This window comes from Stenella coeruleoalba (genome assembly GCF_951394435.1).
Source record: "Stenella coeruleoalba genome assembly, chromosome: 4".
NCBI lineage: Eukaryota > Metazoa > Chordata > Mammalia > Artiodactyla > Delphinidae > Stenella > Stenella coeruleoalba.
This window is the reverse complement of record NC_137149.1, coordinates 149,375,463-149,394,552: the sequence shown is the minus strand read 5'-3', so window position 1 is coordinate 149,394,552 and position 19,090 is coordinate 149,375,463. Positions and strand designations below refer to the sequence as shown.

At 41.9% G+C, this 19,090-nt stretch overlaps 1 protein-coding gene across 3 annotated transcripts in view; it reads left to right on the top strand.

Moving 5' to 3' along the window:
- The window catches only part of GUCY1B1 (guanylate cyclase 1 soluble subunit beta 1), a 47,824-nt gene extending 29,839 nt beyond the window's left edge, over nt 1-17,985 (top strand). For all 3 annotated transcript variants that reach the window (XM_079920018.1, XM_079920020.1, XM_079920019.1), the window contains exons 6-14: nt 2,047-2,277; nt 3,546-3,662; nt 4,632-4,765; nt 9,116-9,313; nt 12,307-12,544; nt 13,467-13,607; nt 15,007-15,161; nt 15,460-15,586; nt 16,703-17,985. In XM_079920018.1, coding sequence (XP_079776144.1) covers nt 2,047-2,277; nt 3,546-3,662; nt 4,632-4,765; nt 9,116-9,313; nt 12,307-12,544; nt 13,467-13,607; nt 15,007-15,161; nt 15,460-15,586; nt 16,703-16,726 — 1,365 coding nt within the window. In that variant the 3' untranslated portion in view covers nt 16,727-17,985. The remainder of the gene's footprint in view (nt 1-2,046; nt 2,278-3,545; nt 3,663-4,631; nt 4,766-9,115; nt 9,314-12,306; nt 12,545-13,466; nt 13,608-15,006; nt 15,162-15,459; nt 15,587-16,702) is intronic.
- The last annotated feature ends 1,105 nt before the right edge of the window (nt 17,986-19,090 follow it).

The window sequence follows — 19,090 nt, the reverse complement described above, 5'->3', positions numbered from 1 at the left end:
GTAACATTTAAATTGATTAATTTAGAAAAGTATGCCGTATATTTAATCTGGTAATGTCACATGAGATTTCACGGGTGTTTTTACTTTCAAGAGTTGGTGTCGTTTTTTACGTGATCCCCAGGTGCATCCTTAGTTTCTCTACAACTAGAAAGTGGGAGTATGGATAACGTAACATTATCAAATCCAGAGACATTTAAAAACTTGGGTCAAGGATTGAAATTCACCCGTGATTAGGAATCTCACTGGAATTCAATTAAAATTGTATACGCCTTTCATTTCCAGCTCTGGATCCTGACACCGAACTAACACTTCACTTATAGTATGTGAGCCTGTATCACGGGGCTTGGAAACACTGGGTCTGCTCTTGGTTTGTTCATTACGTAGCCAAGCTGAGCAAGAAGTAAGGGCGTAAAACTTCAGGAAAGCAGCATAAACTGGGCACCCCTGGAAACTGCAGTTGCCACGGTTATTAGAGCCTTTGGTATGGGAGGTTGACAGCAGTAGCGCTCTGTATAATTATGGGGTTCACTTTATACATCCCACTTATACAATGTGGGTTGTCTTGTGACCTTCATTTATTCAAGTATTCCAATACAGATGTCTGAAATATTTGCATTTGGTAATTATATTTGGTATATTTAATGTTTTTCAAAGGCACTGTTTTAATTTCCTGAGGTATTCTTATGTTGAATCCCTAAGTTTAATCGGTCCAGAGCTACCAGACAATTTAACTACTTCAGGAATATTAGACCATGTCATGAAGGTGATATACGAAGGAGAGGTTAAAAACATGATCAGAAGAGCTGTTCATTTCGCTGATTTAACCAAGGCAAAAGGGTATAATTGAGGAATTCATTAGTACATTTAGGTTGCATATAATTCAGTTCTTCTAGCTGAAATGGAAACACAGCAGAACATCAAAATTTTAAGATTGTTTTGTTTTCTTTATGAGACTTTAGGGAAATTATCTTCATGGGGCAGAATTTTCCAATCATAAATAAGAATACTAATCTTTCAGCAGTGTAGTAGATCAGTGTGACAGTTTTAGTAGTAATATCCTGATTTCACCGTGAAACTACATTTGGGAAAACATATACAATAGCGTCCATATTAATTGAGATTTGTTCTTAAGTGTCAGAGTTGGCTGCAGTGAACTAAGGAAAAAAGTGAGAAAGAGCAATGTTTTGCCTTCATTTAGCTGCAGCTGAAGAAATATTCATTCCGCTATTTCCCATTTTGATCTGGCCGCAATTTGAGATATGGTTTTTTTCCCTTTATAAGAGGATGTGTTGGTTGAAGTTTCTTAAACTCGAAAGGAAAAATCTTTTTTAAAGCTTAATCATTTATTTGCCTGTGAATAATATTTAGAAATGTAGTTATTCTTTAGAGAGCTTCGCTCATGATCATGATTACTCCCATAGAATAAAGTCCTAGACTTGGAATTAAATCAAAAAAGGTAATTTGGGGAGGGGGGATTTTTATGCATTTTGTCAATCTATTCTTCAGAAAGATTAGTCAAAATACCCCCATTAGTGGCATGTGAAATGACTCTTCTTCTGTATCCTACCTCATGTGGTACTGTAATTTTTATATACTTGCCGATTGATGGATAAAAAATGACATGGCATATTAAATACGTATTTCTGTCGTTTCATTTCCCTGTTTGTGCGTGTCATTTTTGACCATATTAAACATACCACTCTGTATGATGTGTAGGGTGTCTACTGTACGTGTGCCTGGCTGAGGGGTGCTGAGCCCACCAGGACAAGGGGGTGCTTTCCCCCAAATTCTACCAAAGAGGCTGCATGGACCACTAGGGGACTCGTACCAGATTTGCTATCTTTCTGTGAATTTACTTAGTCAGTCTTCAGATTTCATAAATCAATGTCCAGCAATAGTTTTCTGTGTTAGGCGTGTATAGTGTTTGCATATATTGAATTTTTAAAATTAACCTGCTAAGTGAAGTTCTCATCACCAGTTTCTTAGGTATTTAGGTATTGTAACTAAATGCAGACAATTAACACCATTTCCCCTTTTGGCATCCAGGTTATTCAGCAAAGAAACGAAGAATGTGATCATACTCAATTTTTGATTGAAGAAAAAGAGTCAAAAGAAGAGGATTTTTATGAAGATCTTGACAGATTTGAAGAAAATGGTACCCAGGAATCACGCATCAGCCCATATACCTTCTGCAAAGCTTTTCCCTTTCACATCATATTCAACCGGGATCTCGTGGTCACTCAGTGTGGCAATGCCATCTACAGAGTCCTTCCCCAGGTAAGAGTACATCACACTCCCTTGGGGCCTGAGACAGAAGGCCACAAAGACACTATCGTTACAGGTGACCATTCATACCTTTAACCCTTTGCTTATGTATCAGGTAACGTGGAGCACACGGTACGTCACGGAAGTTCCGTAACTGCACACTAAGTGTGTTTCAGCATACTGCAGCTTGGCCTAGGACAGCTACTTATTTTTTTCTGTTTTAATCACAAGGGCAGTGGGAGAATTCTGTGGGAATAGTGTACTTGTTTTAATGAGGAAGTGAGTAACTTTCCAGTAACAATCAGTTTTCACTTAATTTATTCAACATGGAGCAAATAGTCACTGAATATCTACTGTCTGAAAATAACTTTCAAAATCAACCACTGACATTTGCAGGGAAAAGGAAGGAATTTAAAATACACCAAAGAGGAAAGCGATAGAGGTTACCATGGGGTTTAGTAGAAAAAGCATCAAAGGACAACATTTGGGTGATGCCAGGAATGTACGTTTGACTTGTATTATTATTATTGTTATTACATTATCTTCTTATTCAGACCTGTTGTCAAGTCCTCTCTTCCTACTTTTTCTTTTCTCTCCGTTTCTGACTTTTGGAATTGCACATGACATGTGTCTAGAGATACTTTTTGCTTGTAATTAAGGACTCTTAATTCAGGATGAACTCCCATGGGATCTGGCATGAACCCGTAAATCTGGAGGCAGAACCATGTGTGGACTGGGCTGTTATGCTGCCTCTGCCTCTCCTCCATTGATGACCTTGACTGTGTCACGTCCCTCTTGGCCTGCTCTCCCCTTGTTATACTGTGAGGCTAGAGGGTGGATGAACATCACTTAGTGTAAGCAGTCACCCACTTTCCCTTTTATTGATAATTAGCCGTCTCCCGATAAACTATGAGTGTCGTGGGTGGTCTTGCTATTTAAATTTCATTTTAGGCCGTGGACATCTAACACCTCATGCTACAATTTAAAAGCTAAGTTCCATTCTTTTTTCTTCAAAAATTCTTCTCTTGTTTAGATTAGCTTATATTTGCATATTAGTCCCCTGATTCCATATTAGGTTTCATGTTCAGGCAACTACTGGATGTTCATTTAGTCGCCAAGCTGCTTAGATGATGCTGTGAGTCCACAGTTGAGGTCACTTTCCTACGAAATAATTACGATTTTCTATGTTCAAGTGCTGTTGAGCTGGTCTGATCTAATAACTACTATCAGATCATAAGAATTATTGACTAAGTATCCTTTTGTTTTCATCTGCATTTTAGCTCCAGCCTGGGACCTGCAGCCTCCTGTCTGTCTTCTCGCTGGTCCGTCCTCATATTGACATCAGTTTCCATGGGATCCTCTCACACATCAATACGGTCTTCGTACTGAGAAGCAAGGTAATTGAGATATTATTTCAGTAAATGTGAGAAAGTAAGGTCTGTTACAGATTAGAAGTGTTCCACAGGGATAATTAGCTGCGAAAACATTCTGTGAGATGCAGAAGGTGTAGAGAGAGAAACGCCAGAGCCCGAAGGGAGTCCTATTTCAAAGGCAACGGTGCTGATTTGGGGTTTGCCTGTAGGGAAGTGGGACCCTCTCCTCTGGTTAGAATAAACGCGTGAGAGTTTGGAGAAGGCCTCGCCCAGGCTGCCCGGGTGCACACGATGAAACCAACACCTTTTACTCAATATACAGCTACAGACTCCTATTTTAGAAATCTGGGGAACTAATAAAGATTTTTTAAACTTCACCCAAAGCCGCTGGTTTGTTGTTCCCTAAATTGTCTGTTATTCTTCAGGGCATTTTTGTGGGGAAATACAAGTGATAACATTTTCATTCAGTTGATAGTTGGTGGTACCCAGATCTCGTAGTTTCTGTTCTTCGGGCTGATGTAGCCAGTGTTCCAGAGGACAAAGCTCACCCTCCCTTCCGCCCTCCACCTACAAAGGTCTTCCCCACACCTGCTTCCTGTATTTGGAACCAGCTGCTTCCAGCTGCTCTGTGCATGTAGTGTAGGGGTGGGCATGGGGACACTGGGTCTGGTCTTTGCTAGAGCCTGGGATTACGTGCTGTGGCCATGGTGGAAAATCAGAAATAAGACTCACTGCAGCTTTCCATAAAGATGTGAAAGTAGCACAGCTACTGTCTTTCTGGGTTCAAAGGAAACGGTCAGTTGGCTTTTCTGCAGTGATGTGAGGCTGTCTGCTTGTTACCTGGCGGAATCTGGTGAAACGCCTCTCCTGTTCTACCTGGGCCGATGTTCTCCCTTACGGCTTGGTGGGAATGAGGGTCTCTGTGTCCTCCTCGGCTGAGTCGTTAGGTAGAGACAAAGGCATGAGTGGACGGTTGTGTCTTGCCTTTTCCAGGAAGGGTTGTTGGATGTAGAGAAATCAGAGTGTGAGGATGAACTGACGGGCACTGAGATCAGCTGCTTACGGCTCAAGGGCCAGATGATCTACTTACCTGAAGCAGACAGCATACTTTTCCTGTGCTCACCAAGGTAATCACTTCGAGGTGAATTATAATAGATAGAAGTACCCATCTGGCGCTAATGAAGGAGTCCAATATCTTTTTATTCAATTGTTTCTACAAAGTATGCTTAGACTTCACAACTCTTCTTATACGCCTCTCTATAACAAGGATAACTTCATTGAACATTTGCAATAAACTCGGAAGGAGTCATGTCTTCTGTTTTGTTTGCCGTGCCTTAGTCAAGTTGCTGAGTGTTTATGCCATTAGATCCGGGGATACCTAATCTGAAGGTAGCTAACTCTGTAGCTTTGTACCTTCCAAAGACACATCATATGTCCATAAGCAAACCTATAAAGCATGTAATGCGATGGCAGAAATACATGGTTATATTTGGCACCAAGAAGTTACTTTTCTACTGATTTCTGGATGTAAGCTATTTTATAGTAAAACTATTTCACTACTTTAACTGAGATATACTATTCAAAATATAGTTTTAAGGTGACATTTATGTAAATAACGTTATTTATAATAAACATCGGGACTTCCCTGGTGGTGCAGTGGTTAGGAATCTGCCTGCCAATGCAGGGGACATGGGCTCGAGCCCTGGTCCGGGAAGATCCCACATGCCGCAGAGCAGCTAAGCGCGTGAGCCACTACTGCTGAGCCTGCGCTCTAAAGCCTGCGAGCCACAGCTACTGAGCCCACGTGCCACAACTACTGAAGCCCACGTGCCTAGAGCCCACGCTCCACAACAAGAGAAGCCACCACAATGAGAAGCCCGTGCACTGCAACGAAGAGCAGCCCCTCCTCACCACAACTAGAGAAAGCCGGTGCACAGCAGCAAAGACCCAACACAGCCAAAAACAAATAAATAAATTAATTAATTTAAAAAATAGATATAATAAACATTAGAGGGAAGTAAAACTGTAGGTTGGTATTTTCCCAACGTGACAAGCATTCTACTAAAAGATGCGTGGGAATTTAGAATAAGAAACACATATCTAAAAAAAAAAAAAAAAAAAAGAAACACATATCTAAATTTACTTGAGAGCAGTAGACACAGATAACTAGAGAACTTGTTGTTAGGTGATAACTTTGTGCAGGCCAAATGTATGCACATTATCTAGTAACACTCAAGAAAGGATGTTTTGGTGGGCTGTTGATTAAAAATTTAGTTTAAAGTCCAATTGATCACTTTTCATTTAAAGATATTGTCTTCAAATTTCTGAAAAATCAAATGAATTTTGTAACACGTTCCTTGGAAATTATTAATATGGTATTAAAGACTCTATAAGACTAATGATGGGTTTTTCCCCTGAGAATATATATTACGAAAATAAAAGAGACAAAATTAGGGAATATAAACTCTTTATATTTTTTATTAATAAACTCCATTGATCTAACTATATATCTTCAACTGCTATAAATAAGTGTTCTTCCTTCGGCCTCTTTCCAAGTTGAGCATCGGTAGAATGACAGCTTCTCAATAGGGACAGTTTCTACTCATGGAGAGAAAGGTTTCTTTGGAAATAGAAGCAGGAAGTTTAGAGCCTACTTGCTAATCACCATATGCAGAAATTGGCTACATAGTGACACACTCACCCGTTGTCATATGGGACCTGCTCTTGTGTATAGAGAAACCAGTACTCACACGAAATGAGATCAACTGAAAGCAGTTTTACTTACAAAATAAATAACCCCAAGAGGAAAACAGTTACTGGCACAAAAACAGAAATATAGATCAATGGAACAAGATAGAAAGCCCAGAGATAAACCCACGCACATATGGTCACCTTATCATTGATAAAGGAGGCAGGACTATACAGTGGAGAAAAAACAGCCTCTTCAATAAGTGGTGCTGGGAAACCTGGACAGCTACATGTAAAAGAATGAAATTAGAAGAATCTGGACCACCATACACAAAAGTAAACTCCAAATGGATTAGAGACCTAAATGTAGGACCAGACGGTATAAAACTCTGAGAGGAAAACATATGCAGAACACTCTATGACATAAATGACAGCAAGATCCTTTTTGATCCTAGAGAAATGGAAATGGAGACAAAAATAAACAAATGGGACCTAATGAAACTTAAAAGCATTTGCACAGAAAAGGAAACCATAAACAAGACTAAAAGACAACCCTCAGAATGGGAGAAAATATTTGCAAACGAAGCAACTGACAAGGGATTAACCTCTGAAATTTACAAGCAGCTCATGCAGCTCAATATCAAAAAAACAAACAACCCAATCCAAAAATGGGCAGAGACCTAAATAGACATTTCTCCAAAGAAGATACAGATTGCCAACAAACACATGAAAGGATGCTCAACATCACTAATCATTAGAGAAATGCAAATCAAAACCACAATGAGGTATATAACCTCACACCAGTCAGAATGGCCATCATCAAAAAATCTACAAACAAATGCTGGAGAGGGTGTGGAGAAAAGGGAACCCTCCTGCACTGTTAGCGGGAGTGTAAATTGATACAGCCGCTATGGAGAACAGTATTGAGGTTCCTTAAAAAACTAAAAATAGAACTACCATATGACCCAGCAATCCCACTGCTGGGCATATACCCTGAGAACACCATAATTCCAAGAGTCATGTACAACAATGTTCATTGCAGCTCTATTTACAATAGCCAGGACATGGAAGCAACTTAAATGTCCATCAGCAAACAAATGGATAAAGAAGATGTGGCACGTATATACAATGGAATATTACTCAGCCATAAAAAGAACCAATACCGTATGAAAACACATATATATGGAATCTAAAAGAAACAAAATGGTTCTGAAGAACCTAGGGGCAGGACAGGAATAAAGACGCAGATGTAGAGAATGGACTTGAGGACACAGGGAGGGGGAAGGTAAGCTGGGACGAAGTGAGCGAGTGGCATGGACATATATACACTACCAAATGTAAAATAGGTAGCTAGTGGGAAGCAGCCGCATAGCACAGGGAGATCAGCTCTGTGCTTTGTGACCAGCTAGAGGGGTGGGGTAGGGCGGGTGGGAGGGAGATGTAAGAGGGAGGGAATATGGGGATATAAGTATACATATAACTGATTCTCTTTGTTATACAGCAGAAACTAACACACCATTGTAAAACAATTATATTCCCATAAAGATGTTAAGAAAAAAACAGGAAAAAAAATAATAGCTCATTAAAATAATAAATATGTTTTGAGAACAATGAGACGTAATTTGATTAAGTTTTCTCACTCAGTATGAGCATTTGAACCCTTCATTTTCGTTTTACAGTTATAGTCATTTTTCCTCTGCTCACTGGCAGGTCTTGTAGACCCTTTGCTGGATGAGCTGGCCTCTTTCCTGAAGGGTGTGTGTCAATAGTAAACTGATCATTTTATTTTTCTTTATTAGCATGCTAACTTTTGCTTTGATTTATGGACATTTCTGCTGAGAATATATTGCAGGGAAACATTTTATTAATCCCAATTTCTTTAGTAAAGTCACAACACAGTTATGTCATTTTAGAGAAATTATTATTATGCACAACTGGAAATAATTACTTTGCATTTAAAGAATTCAAACCAAGAATGTAACCTTCAGACATTTTAACGAAATACTAAATTTTTTTAAAAGTCAACTTTTTACTGGTAGATCTTCACCAAATCGATAAATATCACGTTGTTCTAAGAATGACTTAAGTTATGAAGATGCATCAAATTCAGCAAGAGCAAATACTGTTTCAAATAAATGAGAAAATTTGTCAAAGAAAATACGAGTAGTAGAAGAAATTAGAGCCAGAAGTAAGAGCAGAATAGAAAGTGCATGTTAGAAAGTCATGAGTACAGAAAAGTCATGTTGAAGATGGGTCATAAATCAGGCTGTAAACCTTTCATCATTGTCTGTGAAAGAGAAGATGCCTAGTTACGTCATAGAACCCCTAAGGCAACAATGAACTAGCTTCTCAGAAGAAACACTGTTATCCTTGTTAAAGAGAGGAAAGATAACTTTTTCTTCATCTCTTCATAATGAGGGAAAACTGTGGCAATAAGTATAACAGGCTTGTGTTAAAAACCCGAGCAGGTTTCGTAGGGCAGTTTTTCACATTATCTTTTAATTTAGGCTGATGGCCTTAGACAGTGCCATTTGGCAAAACTGCATGTCAGGTCCACTGCATGTCAGGTCCACTGCATGTCAGGTTCACTGCATGTCAGGTTCACTGCTCTTTTGACAGATGTTTAAATATTGAGAAGAATGAAGCACATTCCTCTCGCTTTTCTCCAAATCTTCTTCTGCCTGACCTGCTGAATGGCAGGCGGCGGGATTAGACTCCTGGACAGGAGCCAGGGCAGTGTTATCGTGGGGACCCTGGGGACTGACAGTGCCTCCTTCTCCCTGTGACAGTGTCATGAACCTGGACGACCTGACCCGGCGAGGGCTGTACCTGAGCGACATCCCCCTGCACGATGCCACGCGGGACCTCGTGCTGCTGGGGGAGCAGTTCCGAGAGGAGTACAAGCTGACGCAGGAGCTGGAAATCCTCACGGACAGGCTGCAGCTCACACTGCGTGCCCTGGAAGATGAAAAGAAGAAGACAGACACGTAAGCACGTGCCCTGTGCTTAAAGAGGGCGGGCAGGGCTGGCAGGGCTGGCCTGCGTGGTAGCCGGTGGCCCTGCCGTAGTTGAGACTGACCGTCAGGCTGCTCGGCGCAGCAGGCCCGTAAATCCAGACACAAGTTGCTGGGGCAAGGAACAGCGATCGTAGTCGGAAAGACGGCAGACCCAGAAGATGGCGGGCTTGTGTCCCAAACGACCATCTGGCCTGAGTTAGAATTCGGGCTCCTTTTGTACTAAAAGGGGCAGGACCAGCTGAAGGGGGTGGGACCACCCAAAGGGGCGGGGCTAAAGCCAAAGGTGGGTGGGACCCGCCAAAGGGGCGGGGCTAAGGCTAAGCACTTCCTGGTTCCTGGCCGCGTCTGGGGCTGGGAGGTGTGAATGTCTGCCTTCCTGCGGCCGCTCCCTGGTGAACCTGGTTAGGCTGTTTCCTGGGAGCTAAACAAAGGTATTTAGCTTAAGGCTTGTGACCTGGGGAGCAGGGTTCCCAGAGATGGGCCATCGTGTACAATTTAATCTGATAAGCAACACCCCGTTAGTGATTAGCTTGTAATAGAACACAGAGGTTCTTCCCTATAGCAGGACTCCGAGGCGTGGGACCTGCCGTAGGTCTGGAGTCCTAGGTAAACTCTGACACATCACTTCAATAGAAGTTACGCACACAGAAATCAGTCAGTCCTAATAGTAATTTTACAAACCAAGCTGGAAGAATATACGCCAAAGCATGTCTCTGGAAGTCATTAGAAGAATAATTCAAGTGCATATTTCAAGTCCAACTACCCGTTCATCCAGTTCTTCACACAAGAGGTGTACCTCTAGGTGCCAGGGCTGCCCAGGTGCTGGGGGTCACAGAACACTGAACTTAGATTTGGCCATTATATTTTGAAAGTGTTCTGTTCTTGGACTCCAGATTATTTTGGGGTTCAGCAGGTGTGAGTCTGACAGACTGTAGTGTCATCTGTGATGACAGCAATTGCATCTGTAATTTGATACATGAACAAAGGTATCAAAACACAAAACTGTTATTTTTCTACGAATGGTGGATTAAATTATGAACTACTGGGCAAGTAACATTTAAGATAATATTTCGTTTTCAGGTAATTCATTTAAACAGATACACATTGTGCATACTGCTTGGCCTTGCTTGAGTATATTAATTAAAATCAATTAAAGGCATGAAATCACTGACTTTCGTAAGAGAATTTTTCCGGTGGTCTTGCGTGTTCATTTTTAACGTTTGTATAATAGGAAGCTGTCTTGGAGAATTGACCTCATCCTCCTTCGTGGAGGAACTGTGTCACTCTACTTGACACCATAGGGTTGGTAACAGCACCACTTCCTGTCCTTTTCTTGCATTGATGTGTGTGTGTTGCCTGTGGTTGGATGCTGTGCCCACAGGTAAACACAGCAATTAACTGTTTATTGGCAGCTAGATGGATAGAGAATGCACGTAAACGTCTGTCTTCATCCCTAGCTTCTTCCTGCCCTTCTCCTACTTTGTATAATGTAGCTGAAAACTAGTTTCTTCGACACCACTTTACTTTCCTCACGGCCCTGAAGGGAACCCCTTAAGCGTTCCGGTATTTGGCAAATTTCCACAAGTATGTGGGATGAGGTGGGCCAGTCAGATTCCTCCTACTGCTCGAGAAACCACTCAAAGTGTATATTTATCAGTCTGTGGTACAGCTTCCCCCATGAAAAATAACACATTTTATGGCGCTTGTAAGACAGCACTTAGCACCAAGGCTCACAGTCACCTGGATTTGTAAGTCTGAGTTACTCGGACCCTGCTCGGCTGTTATATTAGAAACCACCAAGGTTTCCATCTTCGTTGGTGTTTGGTTTTCAAGGTGATTTAATGATAAACATTTACTATGAATTTTTGTTGAAATGAAGTAGTTGTACTGGTCACATTTAATATTCAAATACAGCTTTAAAATGTTGTATAAAATGTTCTCTGTTTGAAAGTGAAAAGTGAAACACTGAATAAATTCCACTAAAGGTAGCGAAAAACTGAGACCTCAGCACCATTCTGCACCTTAACCTTGGCACCGGTGCCGTCTGGCTTAGGGGAGGAAGAGGCTCGGAGGTGGTGGCTACTCCTGTGCGCCGTCACGTCAAGGAACCGCAGGTCTGCCTGCTTCCGCTTCTCTGCTCAGCTCTCACTCCTCCCGTGTGCTCACCACTCTCCCTGCTCCCCAGAGCCCCTGGTCCCGTCAGCGTGGTCTCAGGATTGTCAACGGAAATAGGATCTTTTCTTGTCTAGACCAATTTCTACCTGCTTTATCCATTTCTTCCATGAAGGAGTGAGGCAGGAATGAAACAGAAAAATCTGCCCTTTCTTTCTTCCTTCCTTCCTTTCTTTCTTTCATTGAAGTATAGTTGATTTATAATGTTGTGATAGTTTCAGGTGCACAGCAAAGTGAATCAGTTATATATACATATATACATATTCGTTTTCAGATTCTTTTCTGTTAAAGGTTTTTACAGGATATTGAGTAGAGTTCCCTGAGCTGTACAGTAGGTCCTTGTTGGGGAAATCTGCTTTTCACGTCAGATGACAAACGTTGAGGCAGATGGCTTATCCCTGAGAGGTGAACGTATCCCTGGTTTTGTGGGATCCAAACAGTGCTAAGTGCTTGAATGGCTTCTTTCACCCTGTGAATATCCCAGCAGGAGCGTCGACACACAAGACCACGCAAGAAAACTTTGACTTCCCGGTGTCAGTCCTCTGTTTCGTTTGGCTTATTTTGATTTGCTTTGAACTGGTTTGGATTTGGGGATGTTCTGTGGGATTAAAACAAACCAATTATTTATATTTTCTCGACTTGACTTACAAAGATGGCTAATAGCGGGTGTCCTGTCAGAACCCAAGCCTGCACAGTGCACATGGCATTGAAGTCTACGAAGTGGGCCGGAGAGGCACTGAAGCTGCTCTCAGCATCTCTCACTGTGGCTTTGTCCTCACCCCTCTGGACAGGTTGCTGTACTCTGTCCTTCCTCCGTCCGTGGCCAACGAGCTGAGACACAAGCGTCCGGTGCCCGCGAAGAGGTACGACAACGTGACCATCCTCTTCAGCGGCATCGTGGGCTTCAACGCCTTCTGCAGCAAGCATGCGTCTGGGGAAGGGGCCATGAAGATTGTCAACCTCCTCAACGACCTCTATACCAGATTCGACACTCTGACGGATTCCCGGAAAAATCCATTTGTTTATAAGGCAAGTCCAGGTCCTGTCCTAATGCAGTCACCATTCCCTGACTGTAGCCCTGCAGGCTTGGTACGGGCAGCTCTCATGCCTTCGTTATTTACCATTTTCTTAAATAATACCTCTCGTTCTAAAACATTCTCTTCCTTGTAACCCAAATGAATGGAACAGACGATTCCCTAGTTAAAATAAAATGTTAAATCCGTGCAGGTGGTTTATCACACATAATATAAACATGGCATTCATGTCGTTGGTCTGCAAGCGACATTTTTACTGAAAGGTAAAAGTGATTTGCACAGTAAAGAAGCCATGGAGCATAAGAAGGGGACTCAGACCTGCTTCTAGATAGCATCAGCTTGAAGGGAAACGTTTATAAGGCATTTCTGCCCTTGGTTTCAGTTAGTAACAAATATAATATTGGAAAAATGAAGTCAGTGGAATATTGCTTCGTAAAGGCAAGAATGTGAACTAAACCACCCCCAGGCATCTGGAGTCATAGAAGTATCACAAGGACTATTTATTTTATAGTCTTTTTCCGAGGAACAGTGTAGCACTTGGTGAGCACATCATAAAAATCTGTGGTTAATGACCAGGATAAATCACTGAACTGGGGGCAGTGGAGCTTTGGCCCATCCAACCATCAGTGTTTTAAGGGGAAATAGGGTAGTAAATTGTTCTACTGGGTAGTAAGCATATCTGAGCTGAGAAACCGGGACTTAACTAGAGGAAAAATAATGCCTGTAATCAGACTCCAAGTGCCAGATGTGTACATTTCAAATAATGACGTTTCTTGTTGGAGCTGAAGGTATCAGAATATTAAGAGATTCAGGGGAGGAAAGTTGAAAGTTATTGATAGCAATTGGAAGAACGTGTTCTGTGTAAGGGTAGCAAGTGAAACAGTCATGTTTGTACTGACCAATCTGTGCCCTGCTAGGTGGAAACGGTCGGTGATAAGTACATGACGGTGAGTGGGTTACCAGAGCCCTGCATCCACCATGCACGTTCCATTTGCCACCTGGCTTTGGACATGATGGAAATTGCCGGCCAGGTCCAGGTAGATGGTGAATCTGTTCAGGTTAGTAGATAAAACAGATATTATAATGGTAGTAATAGACCTTTTGGACAACTGATTTATATTCTTGACCAGCTAATCATTAATTATGTACAAGGAATAACATCTTGACAACAAAGACTAAGATTTTTAATGTTTTTTAAATTGAAGTATAATTTACAATGTTGTGTTTCTTCTGTACAGAAAAGTGGTTCAGTTACACATATATAACGTGTATTCTTTTTCATGTTCTTTTCCATTATGGTTTAATACAGGATATTGAATATAGTTCCCTGTGCTATACTATAGATCCTTGTTGGTTATTTATTTTATATAGAGTTGTGTGTGTATGTTAATCCCAAACTCCTCCTGATTTATCCTCCCTCTCCCTTTTCCCTTTGGTAACCATATATCTGTTCTCTATGTCTGTGAATCTGTTTGTGTTTCGTAGATATGTTCGTCTGTGTCATATTTTAGATTCCACATATAGGTGATATCACATGATAGCTGTCTTTGTCTGACTTCCTTCACTGAGTATGATAATGTCTGGGTTCATCCATGTTGCTGCAGATAGCATTATTTCATTCTTTTTTATGGCTGAGTAATATTCCATTGTATATATGCACCACATCTTCTTTATCCATCCTTCAGTGGACACTTAGGTTGCTTCCATGTCTTCGCTATTGTGAATAGTGCTGCAGTGAACACTGGGGTGCATGTATCTTTTCAAATTATAGTTTTCTCCAGGTATATGCCCAGGAGTGGGATTGCTGGGTCCTATGGCAGCTCTACTTTTAGTTTTTTTAAGGAACCTCCATACTGTTCTCCATGGTGGCTGCACCCGTTTACATTCCCACCACCAGTGTTGGAGGGTTCCCTTTTCTTCACACCCTCTCCGGCATTTGTTATTTGTAGACTTTTTAATGATGGCTGTTCTGACTGGTGTGAGGTGATACCTCGTTGCAATCTTGAGTTGCATTTCTCTAGTAATTAGCGATGTTGAGCATCTTTTCTTGTGCCTTTTGGCCATCTGTATAAACAAAGACTCATATTGTATTGAACCCATTGTATTACATTCTTCCGTAGAAATGGGAAACCTGTCCACCTGTTTGAAATCTTCTTTATTCCATGTACTGAAAGTCATGAGGATGAGAAAAAAACCCCTGTCCCTTCTGGTTTATTTTTTAAAATCTCTTTCCTGTGTCTCATGTAAGTTGCCAGATTCACATCTTTGAAAGCTTCAAACTTGGCAAAAAGAATGTTCCTCTTGAAAGATTTCTGTGAGGGTTTTTGTCTGTAATATGCTTGGAGTTCTAGAGAATTCTTATGATTTTTATATGATGACTCTGCATTATTCTTTAATATAGAGGAAGCAATAATTCACAGTATTGAATTTATTAAGGCGGAGCTTTGATTTCTGCAGATAACGATAGGGGTTCACACAGGGGAGGTAGTCACCGGTGTCATAGGACAGAGGATGCCTCGCTATTGTCTTTTTGGAAATACTGTCAACCTCACAAGCCGAACAGAAACCACTGGACAAAAAGGAAAAATAAATGTGTCTGAATATACATACAGGTAAGAGACACATCTAGGTGTTTACTGATTTGAAAAATGTCTCTTTGCATGTGTTTTAATTCCCTGGGTGCTTTTATTGCCTTTAACATTTACCACCTCTGCTCTTAGGATTATTTATTATTTATTTGAGAAGATGGTGTCATTATTTCCAATTTAAGTGATGCTTCACCATCTTAGGAGTTTCTGCTATGATCATTGTTACTAAAACCTCAAGGTGCCTTTAAATAGCTTTGATGTGTGTCACTTTCTCTGTGCAGCCGTGCTCCACGTTTCTCTCCCTGTTCCCTGTCCCCTTTAGATGTCTCATGACACCAGAAAATTCAGACCCACAATTCCATTTGGAGCACAGAGGCCCAGTGTCCATGAAGGGCAAAAAAGAGCCAATGCAAGTTTGGTTTCTATCCAGAAAAATTACGGGAACAGAGGTATGACTCATCAGAGTGTAATTCCTTTTTTAAGACAGACTATAAACATGGGAGCTAAATCATAATCACTGAAAACACGTTTCATTTGCAAAGAATTCTTGCTTACGCGAACTCTTCAGTAGAGCAGCAGAAATACTGAACCATTAGTGAGCCGGTAAGAACTATACAGACTTCTTAGCGGAGACTTTATGGTTGCTGGTTTTGTCCTCTAATGAGATTAAAACCAAAGCAGTAGACGGAGGAGACCTGGTTTTGGTTGTTCCTCCGCAATCTGGCTCAGACCCAGCTGGGGAGTGGGCGGTGAGGGGCGCCCCCGGGCCCTCCCCAGCGCCCTCAGCTGTCGTGAGGGCGCCATCAGGGCCAAGACAGGGCCGCCTTCGCGGGAGGTTTCCTAACCATGACGCTCCAGCTCCTTGTAAGGGCCACGCTGTCACCTCGGGGGATGTTTGGGCATTTTTGGACATCCTGGTCCCTCGTGTGTCTTTCCTGGAGAGAAGAGTGATCTATACTTTTCCGGAATCTAAATGATTCCGCAGGGAGGCTATAGGTGCCTGCTCGTGCCCTGGGTGTACTCCAGCCTGAACCCAGGTGCTGGGGGGCCTCAGAACTCTGGGGTTCGCTCGGTGGTCCTGTGACCCAGGGTGGCTCGTGACACCGAGGCCCTGCCAGCTTTCCCCCCTCCCAGTGGGTTGCATCAGAAACAAGTCTGATGCTTTGTTCCCCGCTGATGCGCTGGTTCTTTGGGGGGGGGGGAGACTCCTTGACTATATGTCTTTTCCTGGATGTACACATTCGTTATAAATACGTTTAGAGTAGAAGTCCTGAAAGGAATGGAATGCCAAGTTCTGAAATACTTATCTTCATCTTCTCTTCACTGTTTTCACCTCTGGTGCTAGCTTGCTTCCCGATGTTCTGATAAATTAGCTTCCCGCCAGCATTGCTCATTTGACTTGGGTGCTTCTGTCTCATCCAGCGTGATGCTGGGAATGACTTAGAAAAACTGTAGATATGAATGCAGATCAAATTTTACTTAAAAAGAGAAAGAAAATCTTTTGGGAGTCCTACAAGCTTTATTATCACTGAAAATTAATACCCTATTTTTTCCACTTTGTAAAGGAAACAAAGCAGGATGACAACTGAATCTTGGACCTTGAGGTGAAGAGGACGGGGTGAGGTCCAGTCTTCCCCTAACTCCTGCCAAGCCTGGGAGCAGTCACTCCCTTGGTCCTTTTCCATTTCCCCAAGCCTTTCTCCTGGTTATCTCTTTCCTTGTTCATTATTCAGCTTGAGCTCTGCTTGTGAGTATTTTCAAGGTTTAGTATATTATCTGAAGTTTGGCTTCGTGTGGGTGATGTGAGCTTCACGTGTCTTAAAATCTACTACAGGCATCACCTAACATGGTGACTTGCAAGTAGTAGACACCCAATAAATATTTGTTGAATTTAATTAAATGAAACAGAACAGTATTTGGCCATGTCTCTCTCTCTCTCTCTCTCTCTCTCTCTCTCTATCTATACACACACATACACACACACACCCTCCATGGTTTTCCATATCTGTTCAGTGCTCTCTATATATGCATATGTATATTTTAATGACTATAACATATAAAAAAGTTTTGTCATGTTGGTGTATATCATTATAGAAATCATTTTCTAAAGGAGTGAATTCAGAATTTTAGGGAAAAAATGCAATTTATTTTCAGACTCCCCAAATAAGAATTAATATATCATGCTAAGAAAATACTCACTAGTTTGAATTATGCTCACTTTCCTTCAGAAATAGAGAATGCACATTTCTGTTATTAAACTATTGGGTTGTTCACTCAGATCCCGTGGCAATTATAATTCCTCTAAAACGCTGTCGTTTGCATTGTGCCCCTTGTGTAATTATAAGTCTCACTACTCCCGTGCAGCTCTTAAAGCGGCACTGTTTCACAACGAGCTATTGCGTTAGTTTGGGGTAAACGTTAGGGGCTCTGACCACATCCAAGGAAAAAGCTGGAAGCATGGCTGGGGTGTTCCTGTTCGTCAGAGCCCCTGCTGGCCCTTTATTCCCAGAAATTAGCTCCTTTATCTTAGCTTACAAGAATGTGACTATATCCAGGGCATCGTGTTCAGAAAACTTACTTTAATTCCAACATAGAACGCATTCCTGTTGGACTCGTTAGCCTGTCGTCCTTCAGTATCTCTGATAATTTATTAACATCTATCTTTATAAAATACAGTACAATTACTTTTGTGTAAAAATGTTTGTCTTTAAATTTAGCATTTCCTATCAGCACATTGATATTTGTGTGAAATGTTCTGTGTTCATGTGTAAGAGATCTTGCAATAAATTATTTTTTCCACTTGTCTCTAGACAGTTTTTAATTCAATAAAAATGAAATGAATAGTCTTGTCGGTCATTTGATTGATTAGTGCCGTTTTTGGAATACATCTTGTCACTTTGCCTGTTACAGGCTTTCATTTTGCTTCCCTGCTGTTAGGATAAAGCTGAATGGTCCCTCTTCCTCAGGCCTATTCCCAGATGGTATTTTTCTCCAATGACAGCGGCAAGACCAACCTTGGCAGGGGTGGGGAGGATATTTGCACAGATACGTGTGAAGTGACACTGACGAGCTCCCGGCATTTTAGGGGTGAAAGACACATACAAATAGCCAAACCGTCTGATATTCATAGTGATGAATGAAATATGTTCAATCCACAGAAAGAATACTCCGAGCGTGAGAAACAAGAGGACAGAAGTGGGGTGGGAAGAAGTCGGCGGGAGACCAGCTGGGTTTTGTGATGGTTTTGTCTGAAGGTGAATTAATGCGTCCCTTGGAGAAGCCTACTCTCAGTGCCTCTGGGTCCCATCCGTTCAGCCCTTCTGGGTAGCACGAGTAGAACCAAATGTTATGGAAAGGTAAGAGTTTCTCAGCTTGATTTGAGGGTAATAGGTACATGTTTTTAAACTACAGAAGAATAGCAGTTTATACCCATGCACAAATATATTTCAGGGCCAGTTCGTTATCTCATTTTACTGAAATCTTGATTGAGTCACCAGATGACATGTTCTGTCTCTTCATCGTGGAAGGTGTGACGTTGTGGTTTGTGATAAGAGGTGTATACGTTTGGTCTTAGCCCCCGTCCCCTTCTGGCTCGGAGCTCCTACAACTCCAGGAATTTCCTAAGTGAGGAAAATGACAAAGGTGTCTTTCATCATGTTAGTGACGTGACTCGGGGCCTGCGCTGGGTTGGGGGGAGCTTGTTGCCAGGTGAACCGACCTGAAGTTCAGAGGGTGGGAACTTTTAGTCCCACCCTGACCCGCGTCTCCTGGGAAGGGAGAGGGCCTGGAGGTTAAATGCTTGCCGGCAGCCAGTGATCTCATCAAGCGGGCCTGTGTGATGACGCCTCCAGAAAAGCCCAAAGGTCGGAGAGCTTCTGGGTTGGTGGACACGGGGCGAGGCAGCGGTGGGCCTGAAGCTCTGCGTGTCTCCCATCTGGCTGTTCTGAGTCACA